Source organism: Sturnira hondurensis, unplaced genomic scaffold, assembly GCF_014824575.4.
Source record: "Sturnira hondurensis isolate 20B ecotype Veracruz unplaced genomic scaffold, ASM1482457v3 Scaffold0025484, whole genome shotgun sequence".
Taxonomy (NCBI): Eukaryota; Metazoa; Chordata; class Mammalia; order Chiroptera; family Phyllostomidae; genus Sturnira; species Sturnira hondurensis.
In genome coordinates, this window is record NW_028098115.1 from 66,494 (window position 1) to 87,228 (window position 20,735).

A 20,735-nucleotide genomic window follows, 5' to 3' on the forward strand; every position below is an offset into this window, starting at 1 on the left:
CTCCTACAGCCCCTGTGACAATTGCATAAATTGCTAATTTATATAATAAATCCCTTGTCCCATAACTCATAAAGATTCTGCTCCCCTGATTGAACCATGATTGATATATGCCTTCCTGCCTCCTAATTCTGACCTCCATGCCTCATATTCTAATAAAGAATACCACAATTTCCAGTATTTCACTGAAAGGCTAGAGACCATGTTGACCTACAAAAAGAACAACTACCAGAGCAGGAGCCGTGTTTCATAGGTTTTTCAAGTCAACAGAATAGTTTCAAAATCATTATTATTCTGCATACAAGGTGTCAGTGCCCTCTACTTAGACTAATATATCATATTTTCCTAACCCACCATCTATCAAGCCAGTTAGCTATTTGTTAGTGAGTCAGGCAATGTCTAATGCTCACAGATGTGTATGATAATGTCTAGAACTCAAACATGAGTATAAATCAGTGTCTGTCCTTAAAGAGGTCAAACCATACAAGTAAGTAATTATTATATAATAAAACATGTGCCATATAATATAGAATGTAGAGAGTGCTGTATCATGTCCTAAACATTATCTCCCTACATTTTTTTCCCTTAGAACAGTTTCCTCAGTCTTGGGATTCCCTTTTACATTTCGCATAAAATTCATAAGTAGCTAACAAAGACTTTATTTAAAAATGCTCGACACCACAAATAATAGATTACAACTTTTAAACAACGAAGTGTTGTCTGTTAGAAAAACTATACTCTAGCTCAAAAATAGGCAGTCCTTATAATAGTTGGAAAGGAGGAAAAAAAGGATATTATGAAGATAAAAATAAAAACTAATGAAAAACATACAAAAGGGTCAAAGTATTTGAAGACTTTTAAGAGACAAATGACTGAAAGAAAAGACATAAGATACAAATGAGCTATCACCAGTAGAGAAAAAGGGGAAAAATACTGTTACTGCAAAGAAGAAAAAAACAGGAGTTACTTTTTTTCCAGCTGGAACCATGGAGGGCGCAGAAGAGAAGGTTCCTACTGTGCCAGAAACCCTTAAGAAAAAGCAGAGGAATTTCAGAGCTGAAAATCAAGCACCTGAGAAAGAAGTTTGCCGGAAAGATGCTTCAAAAGACCAGGAGGAAGCGTATCTATGAAAAAGCTAAGCACCATCACAAGGAATATAGGCAGATGTACAGATCTGAGATCTGAATGGCAAGAATGGCAAGAAAAGCTGGCAACTTCTATGTACCTGCAGAACCCAAACTGGCATTTATCATCAGGATCAGAGGTATCAGTGATGTGAGCACCAAGGTCTGAAAGGTGCTGCAGCTCCTTCACCTTTGCCAAATCTTCAATGGCACCTTTGTTAAGCTCAGCAAGGCTTCGATTAACATGCTGAGGACTGTGGAACCATACATTGCATGGGGGTACCTTAACCTGAAGTCAGTAAATGAATCGATCTACAAGTGTGGGTATGGGAAAATCAACAGAAAAGGAATTGCCCTGACAGATAAGGCATTGATTGCCTGATCTCTTGGTAAATATGGCATCATCTGCGTGGAGGATCTGATTCATGAGACCTACACTGTTGGAAAACACTTCAAAGACGCAAACAACTTCCCATGGCCCTTCAAATTATCTTCTCCACAAGGTGGAATGAAGAAAAAGATCACCTACTTTGTAGAAGGTGGAGATGCTGGTAACAGGGAGGACCAGATCAACGGGCTTATTAGAAGGATGAACTAAGGTATCTACGGTGGTCATTTCTGTAATCTGGTCAGTTAATAAACAGGAACTACTTTAAAATTGATGATTAAAAAAGGATCAAAAATAAACATTACAAATAATTTAGCGGTAATTTAAAATTTTAAATGAAATGAATTACTAGAGCCCTGGTTGGTGTAGTTCAGTGGATTTAGCACGGGCCTGTGAACCAGACGATCGCAGTTCGATTCCCAGTTCAGGACACATGCTTGGGTTGCAGGCCAGTGTCCAGCAGGGGCCAGTTCCCTGCAGGGGATGCACCAGAAGCAACCATACATTGATGTTTCCTTCCTCTCTCCTTCCCTTCCTCTCTAAAGATAAATAAATAAAATATTAAAAAAAAGAAATGAATTACTAGAAAAAATACAAACTATCAAAAATGAATCAAGAGAAAGCTTGCATAATTCATTCCAATAAACAACAAAGAATTTAAATCTGCAGTTAAGCTTTCCATAAAGAAAATGCCAGGTGCTGATGATTTTATAGGCAACTACTACCCAAGAAAAAAGATAAACCAATTTTATATAAACTTTTCAAATAAACACATAAAAGAGAAACTCTTTATTCATTGTATGAGGGTAATATAACTTTGGTATGAAAACCAGACGAGAATAGATTAAAAAATAAAATGTATAGATTCAAACTAACATCACTTGTGAGCCACAGATACAGAATCCTAAATATTACACAATCCAGCGATGTATAAATATATATATACCCTGACCAAGGTAGGTTTGTACCAAGAATGCAAATTTCGTTTATTAATCAAAGTTGAGTGCTCTAATTCATCACATTATCGAATTAAAGAAGAAAAATCATTTGCCATTTCAATTGATGCAGAAATAGCATGAGATAAAATTTAATACCTTTTCATGATGAAACTCAAAACAAGCTTGGAATGTAAGAGCACATGTATGTAAAACCATACAATAATCTCATTTAATATTGAAATATTGAAAATATTTCCATCAAGTACAGGAATAAGAAAAGCATACTTGCTATCATCACTTCTATTCAGCATAGCAGAGGTCCTAGCTAGTCCAGACAACAAAAGAAAACATAGAAGGACAAAAAAGACACAAAAATAGTCATTTTGTACACAGAAAACCTGAAGAAATCAACAATTAGAATGAGAGTTCCAAAAATATCACAGACACAAAGATGTATATAAAATAGCCTATTGTATTTATATTCCCAATCACAGTTATCAAATGCAATCTTCAAAATTATACTACTCACTATAGCATCAAACACTATGAAGAACTATCTGGGATTAAGTCTAACAAAATACATAAGACTTTTTATGAAAAGTATATAATTGTATTAAAATACATCAAAGAAAACCTAAACAACTGGAAAAAAACATGAATAAGAAGATTCAGTTATTAAGACGTCTACTCTTCCTAAATTGACCTATAAATTGAATATAATACCAATAAAAATTCCAAAGTTTTTCATGGAAATTTGCAAGCTAATTCTAAAGTGTAAGTGAGCCACTTGTTAGGAACGACATGAAAGAAACTTGTCTGATCAGATACTGACTTTTAGAAACCCATACAACAATGTGGTACTGGCACAGAGATAAACAGACCAGAATAAATGACCACTGGGAACTCAGAAACAGCCCTACATAACTATGAAAAGTTGGTTTAAAGTACACTGGGCTTTAACAATGGATTCTTCAATAAAAGGTGCTCGGTCAATTAATTTGTCATTATCAGAAAAATGATATACTTCTACTACAACCATAACAAAAAGTCATGAAAGAAAATAATGACAAAAATTCATAAAACAAGAAGTAAAATGTCTTTATGACTGCAGGGTAGAGAAGGACTTCTTAAAACATAAATTGCACTACCCATAAAAGAAAATATTGCAAACTCAGTAACATTGAATTTAAGAACTCTGTTCAAAAAAGATCCAATTCAGAAAGTAATAAGACAAGCTAAAAAAAACTGTTAGATGTTTAAAGCACACAAAATGACAGAAGAAAACTTCTGGTCAAGATGGAGGCACGGGACCTATCATTCTAACCTCCTGTATTTGCAACCCCTTAAACGTAAGACAACATCCAACAGAGGATACGGAGCATTGGGAAGACTCATCCATGGATAACAGAGACATAAATTGGTGCAGGCACTTTGGTAATGTTTGGTATTTCTCAATGAAGTTGAGCCCGTGTATACTTTATAATCCTGCAATCCCACACTTGTGCCAATATTCTGAAACAATGGTTCTCGCGTTTTAGTGTGTGTCGGAATCACTGGGAGGGTTTGTTAAACACAGGTCGCTGGACTCTTCCTTAGGGCTTCTAATTCAAGGATTGGGGCCTCAAAATCTCCATTTCTAAAAAGTTCCAGGTAATTCTAATGCTCTGAAAACAAGCTATTAAAGTAACTCTTGTACTTACACATTAGGACATGTACAAAATATTAATAATGCATTCCCTTGATAGGAAAAATAAAAAACAAGACCCAAATATCCTTTAACGGTAGGATGTGCATACTGGCATAATCGTACACTGAGATATTACACAGCTATGGAAACAAAGGAGATCATGAAAAGGCAAACAGGGCTTCCAAGATACTAGCGATGTTCTAGTTTTTAAGCTAGGTACACATTTTCACAAGTATTTTAATTACCTCTTAAGCTGTTAAAAAAGAAAAGTGTACATATATATTTTACATGTTCCTTTGTTCATATATTTCATCACAAAGTCATTTAAGTTGTGCTTCTATCACCTACTGGCCAGTTTTCTACAGCCTGGCCCAACATAGAACACAGCATCTCAGGACTTGAGTGAAAAGGGAAGTCACTGGATCTCATCTCTCTGCTGACCCTAACGGCATACATCACCCCCACCACACACACACCAATTGCTTTAAACTACTTCTCAAGATATTTTGCACCCCCTCAAGTTCCTCATCGCTCTTCCTGGACTGCAGGCCTTGAAATCAACAACCAGAACTGAATACAAGGCTCCACCTATGGTCTGACAGGCAATGTATTAAAAACTACCTCTGGCTACCAGATTCACAGTGTATTCTAAACAAAACATGTGTGTTTGCAACGGTATCACACTGGTTACTCATACTGACTTTACCTTATCTACTAAAACTTCGAGTGCTTTTTGATACTTGATGTTACACATATACCTCATAAAGATGGCCTCTGGACCAAAAGAATGGGCTCAATTCCATCCTAGATTCAGCCCTTCTGCCCTTTTTTAGATAGGTACATGCTTATTCTGTCATCCATTAGGAAGAGTCCTCTGCATTTTACACTATATAAATTGAATGAGTCATCAATGATATACAAATCACTTACTAAGAACTTAACAAGATTAAGTCTTTCTTCCAAGTTCATCTATATCCAATTAACATACCATTTAGTTATCTATTAATTCTCTCACATATCCCCATTTTTTCACAAGAATATTAAAAGAAACTGTTATAAAGTCTATCACCAGCATCTAAAAAAAGAAAACAAATATCTACCTCTCCCTGGTCTTTCAGTCTAGCATCACTATTAGAAGAGTCATCTTGGACAATGACAACGACCACCTCCAGGGCTGACAGATGGGGAATGGAAGGAAGCTGGTTCCCAGCAACTTTGTGGAGCTGCCACTCTGCCCTGGGCTGCCTGGGAGCTCTCTGGGACCACCAGAACTGTCAACTGGACGAGAAACAAACTAGTATGTATTCAGGGGGAAGAGCTGGTGGGGTACTACTCTGATCCACTAAAGTGATCCTAAAAATCAAGAATCCAAGCCTGGAGAGAATGAAGCAAGCCAAACAAGGTATTATTATTTTCCAAACATATTTAATTCTGTTCCAGCCCCAAAGAAGGGGATAAACCTAAATTTTAAAAATAAAAATAAAAGTTGCTCAAAAACCAAGCCATTATAAAATTAAGCCCCCTCCCTCAGCAATAAATACTGAAATGATATATACACATGAGGCTCAGGAAGGAGGCAAGAACAGGAACCCTGGGGACTCTGTCCCATGGCAAGATCCCAACACTTTGACCAGTTCCATGCTCTTTGCCTAAAACATAGAAGAGCAATGAAAGACACAGGAATATGTGGCCCCAGAGAGAGCTAGAACCTGTTAAGACGAGAGAAAGAAAAGACACACAGTCTTTCAGGGCAGAGGAAGGGAAGGTCGTCATCTAACAGTCCCCCATTCCAGGTGAGGCACTGGATGTGGCTGACCCAGCTGACGAGTGCCCTAGAGCGTATCTCCGTGCCTCCATTCCCTCTTTCCCATGCAGGCTAAGTAAGGTCATTCACACTGTGGCCGTGAGGCCACTGTAGCAGCAGCCTGGCTGCTGGAGCCCTGAGGCTTCCCATTCACCACCAGCAGGAGAGGTGTCTCCACACGAACACTGGCAAAGGAATAGTCCTAGAAAAGACAAACATACAGAGGTTCATCATATCATAGCCCCTAAGATGGAAGAAATTCCCACATGGGGGTACACCACCTGTGGCTCTCTCCTCCTCTCCCCATAACCAGTACTACCCCTTACCTCCATCTCACATTCAACAAAGCTGACCTAAGAAAGGAGATAATGACTTTCCCAAAGTTTTCAATCTTCAGACGGAAAATCTGGGGCAGGCAGGGTGCCAGGAATGTCACTACAGGAATGAGGCAATTCTCTGCTTCAAAAAAGACAAGTTCCTGGCACTGCCTGACAAAAGGGTGCCACCAGCTCTCACAGAACCTGCCCTTCCCACAGTGTTGACAATTATAACTGGATGTACATAGCAGCCAGCCAAGTGGAAATTCTGCAGAACTCTTCGTCCAACTGTTTGTAAGGACCTAAATTAACCTGCCAGCTATAAATGCACTACGCTGTCCATTAGATCTCTGGGACATACTTACCTACTACTTGCAAGTCTGCACCCTTAAACAACGCCCCCCAGTTCCTCTACCCTACGGCAACCCCCATTCTATTCTGTTTTCTACAAAGTTCAGCTTCTTTAGATTTCACATAGAAGTGATATCATGTGGTATTTCTTTGTCTATTCAGTCCACTTTTTCATCCTTTCTCTTTACCGGTAGTTTCCCTATTTAGCAAAAATTACATATATATAAGTGTTTATACATATGATATTATACACAGACACCTAAATGCATTTCTTTACATATTTTTTAAAAGAATAAACTCAGACCTACTTCCAGAACCTGTAAGTTGAGAGAGAATCCTAGCCACCACTCACCTTTCCTCTGTGCTGAATCCGGTGAAGCCGGAGGCTGGGCTCAGGGATGGCCACAGAGTCTCCAATGAGCACTCCCCAGCTCTGCACCATATTGTACACCATCACTGCATAGCAAGGTCCATCTGAATCTACCAGGCCAAATGTACTGCCAGGTTAAAATACATTAAGGGGGGGGGGCAGGGAAGGAAAATGGGCAAGAAAGAACAAAAACGGTGGTTTTAAAATACCAGTAAAATAAATAAGTGCTTTCTTAGTAACTCATTTTGAAAACCTATGACAGGTATCATCACCTACCGTGGACATCTGAGTCCTCGTTTGTTTAAGACATGGGCACAGTGAGAACACTCAACAATTACTAACAATGAACTAGCTCAAAATGCTGCAGCTGAAACATTATTCCTGGTCTGTCAATTTCACTATCACAACCTTCATCAAACTCTCTAACCATGACTGCCAATTTAGTTTAATTCCACACACTTTTGCTGAACTTTATATGACAAGCATTGTGCTTAGCAGTGAGACACCAATCCAGCTATGAATGAGCTAACAGTCTAGCTGGAGTCAGACAACTAACCCAACACTTTATACAATACAACTGTGACAGGTCCTAGAATAACTTTCCTATTATGACAAATTCAGTAAAGCAAAGGTTGGGCATGGGAGAAATATCAAGGTCAAAAAGCAGGAAAACTTTCCTTGAAGAAGCTAAATCTTAAAGGAATGAAAAATGGCTGGGTCAAAACAGAAAACTAATCCTCAATGTGGGAACAAGAACAGGGACTGACTGCAAAGGAGAGAGAACTTTCTGGAAATGAGTGAAGGACTAAGGAATGATGGCATTGATAAAACCCTGATTTTTCAAGAATTAAAAATTTTCTAAGTGATTATGCTTAACTCATTTCCTCTGCTAGATTATAAGCACCCTTTACTTGAGTCCTTTACACTCCTCTCTCTCTCTCTTTCTTACTCCCTACAACACATAGAGCTGATGCTCAATAACTATTTGTTGAAATGGGGGAAAATGGGTAGTAACAGAATCTACAGAGATTGTCAGACATCACCTGCTCATGAGACAATCACAAAGGGAAGCAGAACTCACTAATCTATGACCACTAATTATGTCTTCAACTGTCAGGGAAAGGTCAGGAAGGGAGAGCAGTAGTTCAAAAAGGTCAGAAATTTGGCAAGAGAAACTCACAAGGGGACTTTCTCCTCTGTGGTAAGGCTGAACACCACCTTCCCCAGGACCACTGCACCACTGTTCACACCAGGCTGCAGTGCACTCAGAGGCTTGAGCTCCAGGGTCACCTTCTGCCCAGAGGCTGACTGGTAGCACCCATCACCACAAGGACCTAGATGGGCTGGGCGCAAGTTTCCCAGCATGCTCTGCAATTTTTTGGGCTTTACCTTTCCCTGCAAAGGAAGGCGATATAATTAAGAAGCTAGGAACTAGTCACTCCCCTTGAGAGTTTAGTCCTTCCCTCCCACCTACCCACTTCTTAGGGTCGCTACTGCCAAAGCCTATTCTATTCTCATTTGATTGATGTACAGCAGCATAAAAAAGCAGGATTCAGCCTTTAGACATCTTTACCTTGCTCTCAAGGAGGCTGGTTAATCTATTCAGGAATTCCAGGAGTTGTTGCTCTCGTTGTCGGGGCTCTGGCCAGGCAGGGTCCAGTGCTGCTGCCCGAGAGAAGCCCTCCAGGGCCTCCCCATAATTCTCTTCATATTTATGTAACTGCACAACAAGTCACCAAAAACCTCCCAATTACAAGTATATTTAACACAAACTATGCCAGGGGAGGGAAGGGGGAGAGTAATGACACAATGAATTAGGACAGTTGTGTTCCTGTCCTACAATGAACATCCTGAAGAGATCCTAAACACCTCAACACCATGGCCATAGTGATCACAAGCACCCAAATGGAGTCATTTCAAAGAACCTAAGTTCCAAACTCTAAAATGGTTAAGTCGCATATATCGGCTCATTCTACTTTTATACTTACAATGAGAATTTCAGAAAGTCTTCTAAACCGTCCCACCCTAGCCCCTACGTACACCCCCTCACCCTCAACCCCTACTCCTCTCCCTCTAATGGTTCCACCAAATACTGAAGTTAAACTGAGCTAGTTCTTCGTACAAGCAATCTTACAGTTCTCTTGCAGTCTATACCCCACCTTGCCCCTAGGAACACTCAGCTATCCTCACAAGCTAAGACCTAGATGTATTAGACTTGCAGACAACCCCCGCCCCTGCCCCGTCCCCTCAGGCCTTACCGTTGCCCTGTTCAGATGAAGATCGGGATTGCTGGAAGCGGTCCTGTCAACCTTCTCCTACAGGGGCACAAAAAGATCGCCAGTGCATCCTGTCTCAGCCTTAAGGATGGCCATGCCCAGAGTGTCCTAAATCTCCTCTCCCTGGAAACACTCAAGCTTCTTCCTTGTCAAAACATTACTTACGCCTACACTGATGTACAGCAGTTGTTTGTGTGGTATATTACACAGTCCCTGAAAACTCAAGGATGCTAAGGGTTTTATATGTGCATGAAACTTTAACATATGATTCTACTTTATCCATTCAATAGTACAAAGAGACAAGAAATATGTAAAAGCATTCTTATTTTAAAAATATTTTAATAGGGAGATGATGGTGTATACATTAGGAAAGACTAAAAAAGAAATGATGTCCATGGATGGAACTGGTAAGCATTATGCCGAGCGAAATAAGCCAGGCGGTGAAAGACAAATACCATATGATATTACCGTTAACAGGAATCTAAACAACAAAACAAACAAGCAAGCAAAATATGACCAATGACACTCAAATACAGAACAGGCTGACAGGGTCCAGAGGGGAGAGGGGAGAGAATCACAGGGGAAAAAGGGATGGACTCACATGAACAAGTATAAAGGACACATGGACAATAACTAAGGGTGAGGGGCGGGAAAGGGAGGGAGGTGGGGAGCACTGGGCAGAGGACGGGCAGGGCTGGGAATATAAGACAGAAAGCTGTACTTGAACAAGAATTAAATAAAAAATAATAATAAAAATTAAAATTAAAAAAATTTAATAAAATGATGAACGTACATCATAAAAAATAAAAAATAAAATAAATTAAAATAAAAAAAGAAATGACGTCTTTATGTGGAACCACAAAATGCCCCACATAGCAACAGTGATACTGACAAAGAAGAACAAAGTTGGAGAAATCACTACTAACATCAAACTACGCTGTAAGGCCATAGTCATTTAAACAGCATGGTACTGGCATCAAAACAGACATATAGATAAACAGAACAGAATAGAAAGCCCCAAAATAAGCACACACCTTTATAGTCCATTAATATTCAACAGAGGAAGCAAGCACGTACAATGGGCTAAAGATAGTTTATTCAATAAATGGTATTGGGAAAATTGGACATGTATATGAAGAAAACTGAATTTAGACTGCCTTCTTACACCACACACAAGAATAAATTCCAAATGGATTAAAGACTTAAATATGAGACTCTAAACCATAAAAGTCCTAGAAGAAAACATAGGCCGTAAAATCTCAGACGTTGCTCATAGCAATATTCTATCTGATATCCCTCCCTAGGCAAGGGAAACAAAGGAAAAAATAAACAAATGGGACTAAATCAAACTAAAAAGTTTTTGCACAGCAAAGGAGACCATCAGCAAAATAAAGACAACCCACAGAATGGGAGAACATATTCGCCAATACATCTGATAAAGAGTTAATATCCAAAATTTATGAAGACCTTACACAACTCAACACCAAAACAAAAAAATCCAATTAAAAAATGGGCAAAGGACCTGAACAGACACTTGTCCAAAGAGGACATACACACAGCTAGTAGACACATGAAAAGATGCTCAACGTCACTAATCATGAGAGAAATGCAAATTAAAACCACAATGAGATATCACTTCACACCTGCCAGAATGGCCATCGTCAATAAATCAACAAACAACAAGGGCTGGCAAAGATGTGAAGAAAGGGGAACCCATCTGTCCTGTTGGTGGGAATGCAGACTGGTGCAGCCACTGGGGAAAGCAGTACGGAGATACTTCAAAAAATTAAAAATGGATCTGCCTTTTGACCCAGAGATCCCACTTCTAGGAATATATCCAACGGAACCCAAAACACTACTTTGAAAGAACATAAGTAAGCACCCCTATGTTCGTTGCAGCGTTATTTACAATCGTCAAGATATGGGAGAAGCCTAAGTGTCCATCACTAGATGAGCGAATAAAATAACTACAGGCATTTACAAAATGAAATACTCCTCAGCTGTAAAAGAGAAGAAAATTATTCCCTTTGTAACAGCATGAATGGACCTGGAGAACATTATGTTAAGTGAAATAAGCCAGTCAGAAAAAGATAAATACCATATGGTTTCACTTATATGCAGAACCTAATGAAGAAACTGAACTAACAAGCAAAACAGAGACAGACTCACAGATAGACAGCAGCATGACAGGTATTGGGGGATGTAGGGGGTGAAGGGATTGAGCTAAAAAGAAAAAGGACTCACGGACACGGACAACAATGTGGTGACTGTGGGGTGGTGGGGGCAGGGTATAAGGGGATTAAATGGTAATGGCACAGGCACAATTAAAAACAATTCTTAAAGAAAGAAAAAAGAAAAGAAATAATGTTGATTTAATGCTTTTCTTCTGGAGCCCAGCTCCAGACACAGGTAGAATCATGTCGATATACGCAAGCCCCCTTAACATACATATGGAAAGCCCAGCTCTGGTTCTCTAACTTAAAGAGAATGCCATAAGCCAGGTAGTGAAAGACAAATACCATATGATCTCACCTATAACAGGAATATAATCAACAAAACAAACAAACAAACAAACAAAATATAACCAGACACGGAAATTGAGAACAGGCTGACAGTGACCAGAGGGGAGGGAATTTCAGGGGAAAAGGGGAGGGGTTTGCAGGAACAAGTATAAAGGACACACAGACAATAACGAGGCGAGGGTGGAAATGGGAGAGAGGTGGGGAGGGTTGGGGGTAAAAGGCAGAAAACTGTACTTGAACAATTAAAATTTTTTAAAAAGAGGTGGCCAGAATCCACATGACAGTACAGACCAATGTGCCATGAAGAAAGTGCTGGTGACATTTATGACTTATGTTCATTTTATTTTTTTAAACTCTATTCATTGCCTGGCACACAACAAAAGCACAAACAACATGAATTAATACTGTTTAAATGCTTGGCTCAAATATGTTTTAAAATGCAAGTTTGGGTGAAGAAATTCAGGGTTAAATTTTAGCACAAGCCAAATACAAAATTTTAAAGGAAGTACAACATACTATTCTTTAAAGTATAAACATTAATCAAATTAAGAAATTAGAGTAAAATATAACACTGCTGCCTAAAAGCTCCCTGACTGAAAAAAGGACAGTTCCTAACTTGCAAATATGAATATAAGGTAACCACATTCTTTATTCTGCCACACAGAGCAAAATCAGTAAGTTAAAAAGCAATTCTGCATCAAGAAAAGCAAGAAGCAAACGAAGAAAGGTGAGTATAAAGCCTAAATAAAAAGTGCTCAGAAGGCCAATGAGAATCTTTTAATAATGAGTAACCAGGCACTCACAGCCTGAAGGAAGCCCATGCAAGTGGTTACTGACACAAAAATGGCCTGAAAACCTAAGCAACGCTTGAGGCCCAGTGAAATAATTCCTAGAAAGTGATCCAAAATGAGTTATATGCTATTTTTCTATCTTAGCCTGTGGGAAATTCAAAGCCATAGTATGTAATGATTAATCTGGGCATAGCACCTAATTTATAATTATTAGTTTTCATTTCTTTTAAAATATGCACACAAGTATTAATAAACATTACTTTAATAAAGACTTTTTCCCATTTAAAAAGGTGAACGTGTTGGCACAGGCTCTGTGATCTGGATACGTGCCTATAACAAAATCTACACGGCTCAAGTTGCAATCTAGCACCGAGGCACCGCACTGCAAGGGGCTGCTAATACTTGAGTGCTAAGAAGTAAGTCACCTCTACAGACACAGCTTTGCAAAACCACACACATTAGATGCCAGCAAACTCTGCCATCCTGCCTGCTCAAGAGCCACAAGGAAGACTGAATGGCACTCCTGCTTCTGTTGCTGCCTCTACTCATCTGGCCAGGGCGACCATAAATACTCACTGCTTGGGCATAGGCACTGAGGGCTTGCTGGGAGATCTTAGGGTTCTGGCCAGTATTGAAGTACAGAGAAAGGTAAGCATTCCCCAGAATATCTGAAAGAGAAACACAGGGTTTACATTACGCATGTAAGGGGCCTGGAAGTCACCATGCCATCCTAATAAGTAAAGAGCAGAAGTGACTGGAAAAATCACAACTCTTCTTGAATCAGTTTCAGAGGGGACAACAGTAGGCAAACCATTGCCCCCAAAACTAGAGGGACAGACAGGTAAACACTGGCAGTTACAGCTTATAAAAACAGAAACACAAGAGTGGCCACAGAAAACAGTGCTGGGACATGAAAACCTGAACTATAATTGATGAATTACTGGAGGCTCCGCATGGACAAGTCTGGGAGTTGAAAACTGCAGGGGTCCCAGTCATAAGGAGGCCCCCACAGTATATGAGATCAACCTTCAGAAGATCAACCAGATCCCCACAGCACGTATCAAGAGAAAAAAAATTCCCGTTATTCAAGCAGGATTGAAAATAGGAACATTCTGAAATATGCTAGAGCTCTCTGTTCTTAACAAAAGGGAACAAGGCTGCCCTCAGGGAACCAGTTAACCAGGACCTAAGGGTAAAGAAGGGAAATAACCAACTCTGCTTCACTTTAGCCATCCTGCCCCACCTACAAGAGGAGAAAAAAACTGAAGTAGTGGTGGATTATCTCAGAGCCCAAGTTCAAGAAACGACCTACTCTGGTCACCCAAAAAGTCTATGAGAAAGGCCCAACACAAACTAGTGATGACACGATTTAGTGCATGGTACATTCCACTGGGATAAAGAGGCAAACATGGACCTGAAGGAGAAAGCTGAACAGACTATACACAAAAGCCCTGTCTTGCTTATGTAGAATATATGCCTCCTCTCTTGAATGAAAAGATCCAAGAGTTCCTAGAATAGTGGTTCAACAAAATACCTTTCGGGCTTCTTCAAAGCAAAGATGCCTTGCCCTGACCAGCGTGGCTCACTTGGCTGGGCGTCACCCCACAAAGAAAAAGGTTGTAGGTTTGATTCCTGGTCAGGGCACGTGACTGGGTTGTGGGTTTGGTCCCTGGCTGGGGCACGTACAAGAGGCAATAGATCAATGTTTCTCATACTGATGTTTCTTTCCCCTTTTCTCCTTCCCTAAAAATAAATAAGTAAAAATCTTTTTAAAAAGAAAAAAAAAAGATGCCTGGCTTCAGAGGCAGACTCAAGCTGAGCTCCAGATGACTCTGGTGTGTAGCCACAAAGATAATGGCCACAATTATTAAATGAGCTCCAAAAATGGACTAGAGATTTTTGAGAGCACTCACACCAGGAGCGGCCGTCATGGATATCCATCTGCACAGCCAACTTAGCCTGCCGGACGCTGTCCATGACGTGGCGAGAATGCTCATCGCCAGAGTCAGTCCGCAGCTGGCGAAGCACCATTGACAGGTTTTGAAGGGAGACTTTGTTCTTGCACTGCAAATGGAAAAGACATATATATTCAACCTTGCTGGCTCAAGTTCCCCTTTCCAGATCTAGTCTATCCCCATCTTCTTCTAAATCCAATTTATCACCTTAATTCTTACTGCCATGTGTTATCTTAGACCCACATCTACAAGCACCAACTTGGTGGCTAACTTTTCTTCACTTTTCATTGTCCCTGAACCTGATCCCATCATCTTCCTTTCTCAGTCTCCTGACCCAGTTTTCCTCATTCAGTTCTGTTCCCCCGCCCTTCTTCCCTTCTGATTCTTTTCTCCTAGTCCCAGCACAGCTCTGCTGTGATATTCATATCCCAGAGAGGATAGTAGGAAGTTCACATGAGTGAGGGCTCCTGAGAAGCAGGTGTGGGCAGCTGCAACATCCCCTTTCTTCCAGTACACCTCCCCCAGCTGGTTCCAGGCTTCCACCAGCTTGGGCTCCAGCTTCACGGCCTTTGACAGAAGCTCCTCGGCCTTAGGACTATAGTCAGGAGTCACATTCAGTGCCTTCCCAGTCAGCATCAGAACCTGGGCTTTGCCCTGAACAGAACCTAGGAGAAAGGGGAAAAGATACAGGGAAGTGAAATAACCCAAGCAGTCTTCCTGATAAGACCAGGTCACCTTCTCTCATGAATAACTACATGTCAGATCTAGAAATGAAATACTTGAGGAAAATCTTTATGGCCAAACCACTTATTGAAAGCCTACCATAGGCAGAGAACTGTGTTAAGAAATGGGGTAACAAAGAAAGCATTACCCCCACCTTTGAGAGGCTTACAATCTAGTGGAGAAGACAAAGCATATACATTGAAAATTAGAACAACAGTGAAAGAGACCATATGCATCTAGCCATGAATGGGCTTTAAAAAGCACAAAGGAAAAAAATACAAGACCCTCCAGATAAGAAAATGATGTAAACAAAGACAAAGGCAGAAAACATGTAGCATGTTCATGGGAGAATGCATGATCCAACAGAATATGGAGACCTGAATACCAGGTTAAGAGGTTTGGACTTTAACCACTCAATAGTAGCAATCTTTGGTGATACTTGAGCAAAGAGGCAGACAAAAGGATAAAATTAAATGTTTGAAGTAATGATTAAGAAAGATAATGGCCACAGTCATTAAATAAGTTGATTTGGAAATAAAAGAAATTAGAGGCAGAAAGGTCAGTTAAGAAGATCATTGTAATAGTTCAAGCAACAAGTATGCTCTTTTATTTCATGGCATTTGCTATACTCAAACTTTAGAAAAACTAGTTTAGAGGACTGAAAGGCTGCCATCCTGCACAGGGGCCCTGAGAAGAAACACTCTGTTGTACTGTGCTGTAGCAGCCACAAAGAGGACAAAAGAGGATACAGAGAGAGAAAAGCTATCACATGTCAGTGATGGGCAAGGGGTTGCACGCTCTGTTGGAACTCATACCCACTACTTCCTTCATCTGCTGCAGGGTCTTCTCCATCTCCTCCCGCACATCCTGCTGCTTCTTCCCAGCATCCTCAACACTGTGGGTCTCAAAATAGCACTCTCGAAATGAATAGAGCTGATCCACCAGTTCCTAGAAAGCATAAGGATGGTACCATTAAGTGGACAGAATACCAGACAAGAATATATGAGACTGGTTAGCTATACCAAATCTTTGCCTAAAAATATTCTCTATCTCAACTAGAAATAACCCAAGAGGCAGATAGACAGGTCTATCCAAATGCCACAGATCATAAGAAACAACGGCCGGTATCCCAGGCCCACTCTCGCATTGTCCCATGCCAGTCTCTGCACCACAATGATAGTTCTCTCTCTCCCAGCCCCACTAGGGCTTCTAATATGGCCAAACAATTCACATACCACAGTCAAAAGGTGGGAAACACTTTGCAACTTGAGATAAGACAAAAGTTAGTAAGTTAATCCTATCTGATACTGGTTCCCAAAGTATAAAAGTTTTAAATTTACCTTAAAACAGGACTTCTAACAAAAAATTCTTATCTTTGATACTTCCTATGCTAGCATCTCTAAATACATGACCTCTGTGACCTTGACAAACATGTGAGAGTGGTTGGGTCCCCATGACAAATAGACCAATTTAAACTTGATAAACTTGGTATTTTTGCAGGATTTTGTTTTGTTAAGTATTTGTGTTTTTCATTACTTTGTTTTGTTTTTGTCAAGTCACCTTCTAACTCCCTTGCATTCTTTCCAAGTAAATGTTCTCTCCTAAATATTTCTAAGTCTCCCTGTGACACCAAAGGTTTCTCATTATCTAGTCTTTCCTGAAACTAGATTTATATATTTCAGGAAATAGTCCTGTAACAGAAATATACACCGTATTTTGCCATGTATACTGCACACCCACATTGTTGTGCCCATTATACACGGGATTATTATACCTGTTATTATACCCATGGTATGTGTTCATTATACCCATGCATAATGAACATCCTTATTTTTCCCTAAAAAACTTGCGGAAAAAAGTGCATATTGTACACAGCAAAATACAGTAATACTATTCCATCAAGTCTTAACTATCTCCACAGCACATCCTAAATCCATCTACCTGTTTCCATCCCACCGTGACCATCCTGGTCTAAATCAGTATCATTACTTGGACTAGTACAATAACTTCTTCTTACCTGGTCATCTTGCTTCTACTCTCTCCCATTCTTCTCACTGTAGTGAGAGTAACCCTACAAAAACACATTTCATATCACAAACCTTCAGATAGTTTCCCTCTGTAGACAGATGGTAGAATAAAATCTAACTCCCTGCTATGGCCGAGAGGATTGTATGACTGGACCTCTCACTACTCACCTGGCCACAAACCTCACTTTTTACCATTCTCCCTCCCGCCTACAAAACTCAAGCCGCATGGGCTTTTCTTCAGTTTCTCAAATCCACCAAGCTCAATCCTGCCTTGGTGTCTCTACACATGCCACTCACTGTGCCTGGACATTCTTTCCCCAGATCTTTGCAGGGCTCATTGGTCATCATCATTTAGATCTCAGTTCACATATCAATGTCTCAGAGAGGCTTTCTCTGACTACCCAAACTAAAGGGCCCCTTCTTCCTCTGTCCACTCTTAAATCACGCTCTTATTTTTTTCATAGTACTTATCATGTGAAATCCAGTGGCCTACCATTAACTGTCTATAATCTGTCACCACCACTGGAATGTAAACTCCATGATGGGAGGGACTTAATCTGTTTAGTTGTACCTGAGCACTACAATGGGGCTTAGGACACAACAGGCTCTCATTAAATATGTTAACTGAATGAATTAATGAATCATCCCTGTCTCTAACAAATACTTATGTCCTGCACTTAATTCAAAACCCTACCCAAAACCAGGAGAATGGACTAGCACCCTGTGCAGTAGTGCTTTTCAAATTTTAGTGTGTCTGTTTCCAGGACCTGGCACGAGAGATTTTCATTCTAGTAGTTTCAGCAAAACTCAAAATTCTGCACTTGAATGGGCACTCTAGATGACTGTAATAAAAATGATCTATAAAATACACTTTGAAAAGTATACTTTTATATATCACTTGTACCCTAAGATGTCTATAAGAATGAAATCACAGCTTGTCACCATTCCCATGGACAGCAACATCACTATCCTTTCCCTCTCCTCTATTCCATTCCTGCACCTTCCCCATCCACTCTGAGATACTCCAAGCATCCTCTACCAAGCTGCTTAGTGCATCTACCACAAGTGAGCCCAGGAAAACACCATTCTCAGCAAAAATTATATCCCCTTTCTTTTTCCCTACAATCAGCATAGATGCAAATTAGGAGTTTTAGAGAGGGCCTTATTGTTTATTTGTTTGTTGTATTTGTTAAAGCAAACATACAATACATTGCTTGGTTCTGTTGTTTTGCTGGAATGAACATTTTACTAACTTTTGTCTCATGGCTATATATCTATAGATAACTATATGGATTATATAGTTAAATTTAAGTAGGTACATGTAAAATTACAAATTAAAAAATACCTCATCACCCCCAACAACCTCAGGGATAACCACTATTTAGTATACATTTTCAGGTTTTCATATACATATGAAATATTATTAGTGTGTACATATACATACACACACTAATATGCATGTATATATAAAATATACACACTGATATTTCTATATTTCAGCTGGTCACACTAGAAAAATAATTAAGTTAATCCAAGTCTACTGGAAGTGAAATAAAGCTTACATTCTAAAACGTGTTATTTTAATCCGCTCAAAAAAACAACAAAAACTCATCTGTGTTGAGTTTTTGCATTAAAAGTTTTAAGTAAATTACAAGCCTGTCCCAGGTCTAATGTTTAAATTCCAGGCTGTCTTAGAAAGCAAAGAACTGAATTTCTGAGATTTAAGAAAAATCTTGGGTCATTAAAAGAAAGCTAAAGAGCGAGCCAAGGAGTTAGCTCCTACCTACATTGTACAAACGACTAATCCTAGCCAAAACGGCAGTCAACTGTGGACTGAGTGGAATCTGGTCTCCCCTGCATCAGACCCCAAACTGGGACTGCGCAGTGTGCAAATCAATTAATTAACTAATTATTTTTTTAAACTATTAAGTCTTAAAGGGAGTAACCAGAGACACATGTGGTGCAAACCATTACTGTGACTGTTGCCAATTTCAAAGCAGAGGAGTAAGGAAGAAATGGCCTTTGCGGTATCAAAACAACCTGTAGTAACAGCTCCTGGAGATCTACCATTAACATGTGTATGCAATTTGTTACGGGTAAATCGAGGAGAAAAAACTTCACAAGAATGTGCAGGAGTAAAGTTAGGAACAACAAATTCTCTAGCATACAAGGCTGAAATTAGGCCAGGTCGGCAGCAGGAGGTCCCAACACATCCAGGGGCTGCACCACTGCAGGGAAGCTGCCGCCGCAGGCTGCGGCTGCACCTTCGGAAATTGTTATAGTAACCGTACGGACAAACGCAGCGTCCCGCAGGTGCCAAGGAACTCACGGGTACTGCATAAAGTGAGTTCCCTGCTTCTCCCTGATAACAAAAGAACATACAGGTTTTAACCTGTGGCCCCCACCTGCAATTTCTGCAAGATTCTCTCGACTTCTTCCTCTTCATCAGCCATCATTTCCCGGCCACTCTCGCTACTCCGCCCCCAACTTCCTAACCAGAGAGTCTCATCCCTACCCTCATCATGGAGCCACAGCGACATCTAGGGTGCCGGAGGCTTACCTGCATCTGAGTAAAACTGGTTTTCATGGAAGGATATTGTTCCAAACCAACTCAATCCAATGACTAAAGATCAAAGGTGATGCTCTATAATCACTTGAGTTCATAAAGGTGTTTATTTCCAAAATCCTGGAAACAAGATGTTCTCAGTTTAATCGTATGTATATTTTTGTCTCATATTCCCCTACTTATTTGTATCAGGATTATAAATAGTATCCCCCCAAAAGAAGACAGCTGAAGACAGTGGATGCCTGTGTTACAAGTTTAAAATTTGAAGGGAATGTAGTACAATGGTAAGGGAATGTGTCTGAATATTTTCCAAACTTTACAGCCATTCTCTATGTATGAGGAATTTTATCATTTTGAACACACTATCCTAATAAATCTACTACACTTGGGGTGGTATTACTACACTTGGGGTGTTATTACTAATACACAAATGGTATATAAGTACACTAGTAATACTTATTGACAGGTAGTATATATGCAGGTTACATAAGAAACAATGAAAGTCTCTGAAGAGGGAAACAGGCAGACCGAGAGTTGCTGGTGGGCAAGGAAAATTTTCACTGTGTACACTTTTGAATTTTTTATTATGTATATGTATTAGCTACTCAAAATAGGCACATGGTCTCCAGTTGGGGTTTTGTGCAAGGGACAATGGGTGATCTTTCTCTCCCGCATCGATGTTTCTCTCCCTCTCTCTCTCCCTTTCTTCCCCTCTCTCTAAAAATCAATAAATAAAATCTTTTTTAAAAAATAAGCATAATCTTTAAATTAACAAAACTACTTCTACATAGACTATCTCCGAAAGAGACATAAGACACTGGCAGCAGTAACTGCTTCCAGAAAAGGGAAGTGAGTGTCTGGGAAACAGGTGCCTTTTCTGTACCTTTTGAATTTATACC

The 20,735-nt window shown here is 39.9% G+C and overlaps 1 protein-coding gene and 1 pseudogene across 2 annotated transcripts; one reads left to right on the plus strand and one right to left on the minus strand.

Annotated features, from left to right (window-relative positions):
• Positions 1–968: 968 nt before the first annotated feature.
• LOC118982628 (60S ribosomal protein L7-like) lies at positions 969–1,757 on the plus strand (annotated as a pseudogene).
• A 3,686-nt stretch (positions 1,758–5,443) lies between these two features.
• Positions 5,444–19,746, minus strand: TTC5 (tetratricopeptide repeat domain 5). Of its 2 annotated transcripts, none has more exons than XM_037039776.1 (10): positions 19,676–19,746; positions 16,059–16,191; positions 14,974–15,185; positions 14,479–14,629; positions 13,142–13,233; positions 9,235–9,291; positions 8,550–8,696; positions 8,157–8,371; positions 6,959–7,103; positions 5,444–6,140 (listed from the first exon to the last, which is right to left on the minus strand). In XM_037039776.1, the coding sequence occupies exons 1-10, from the start codon at positions 19,724–19,726 to the stop codon at positions 6,021–6,023; spliced, it is 1,323 nt and encodes a 440-aa protein (XP_036895671.1). In that variant the 5' UTR covers positions 19,727–19,746; the 3' UTR covers positions 5,444–6,020. The 2 variants fall into 2 exon arrangements, with proteins under 2 accessions (XP_036895671.1, XP_036895672.1); XM_037039777.1 differs by having other exon boundaries at positions 6,053–6,140; positions 6,959–7,086.
• Between the last annotated feature and the right edge of the window lie 989 nt (positions 19,747–20,735).

Coding starts and splice junctions, on each gene's coding strand:
- TTC5 (XM_037039776.1), bottom strand. CDS start 19,726: ATGATGGCTGATGAAGAGGAAGAAGTCGAGAGAATCTTGCAGAAATTG. Junction 15,186..16,058: donor GCAGATGAAGGAAGTAGTGG/GTATGAGTTCCA, acceptor CCTTTCTCCTAG/GTTCTGTTCAGGGCAAAGCC. Junction 13,234..14,478: donor CCATGACGGCCGCTCCTGGT/GTGAGTGCTCTC, acceptor TTTCTCTTTCAG/ATATTCTGGGGAATGCTTAC.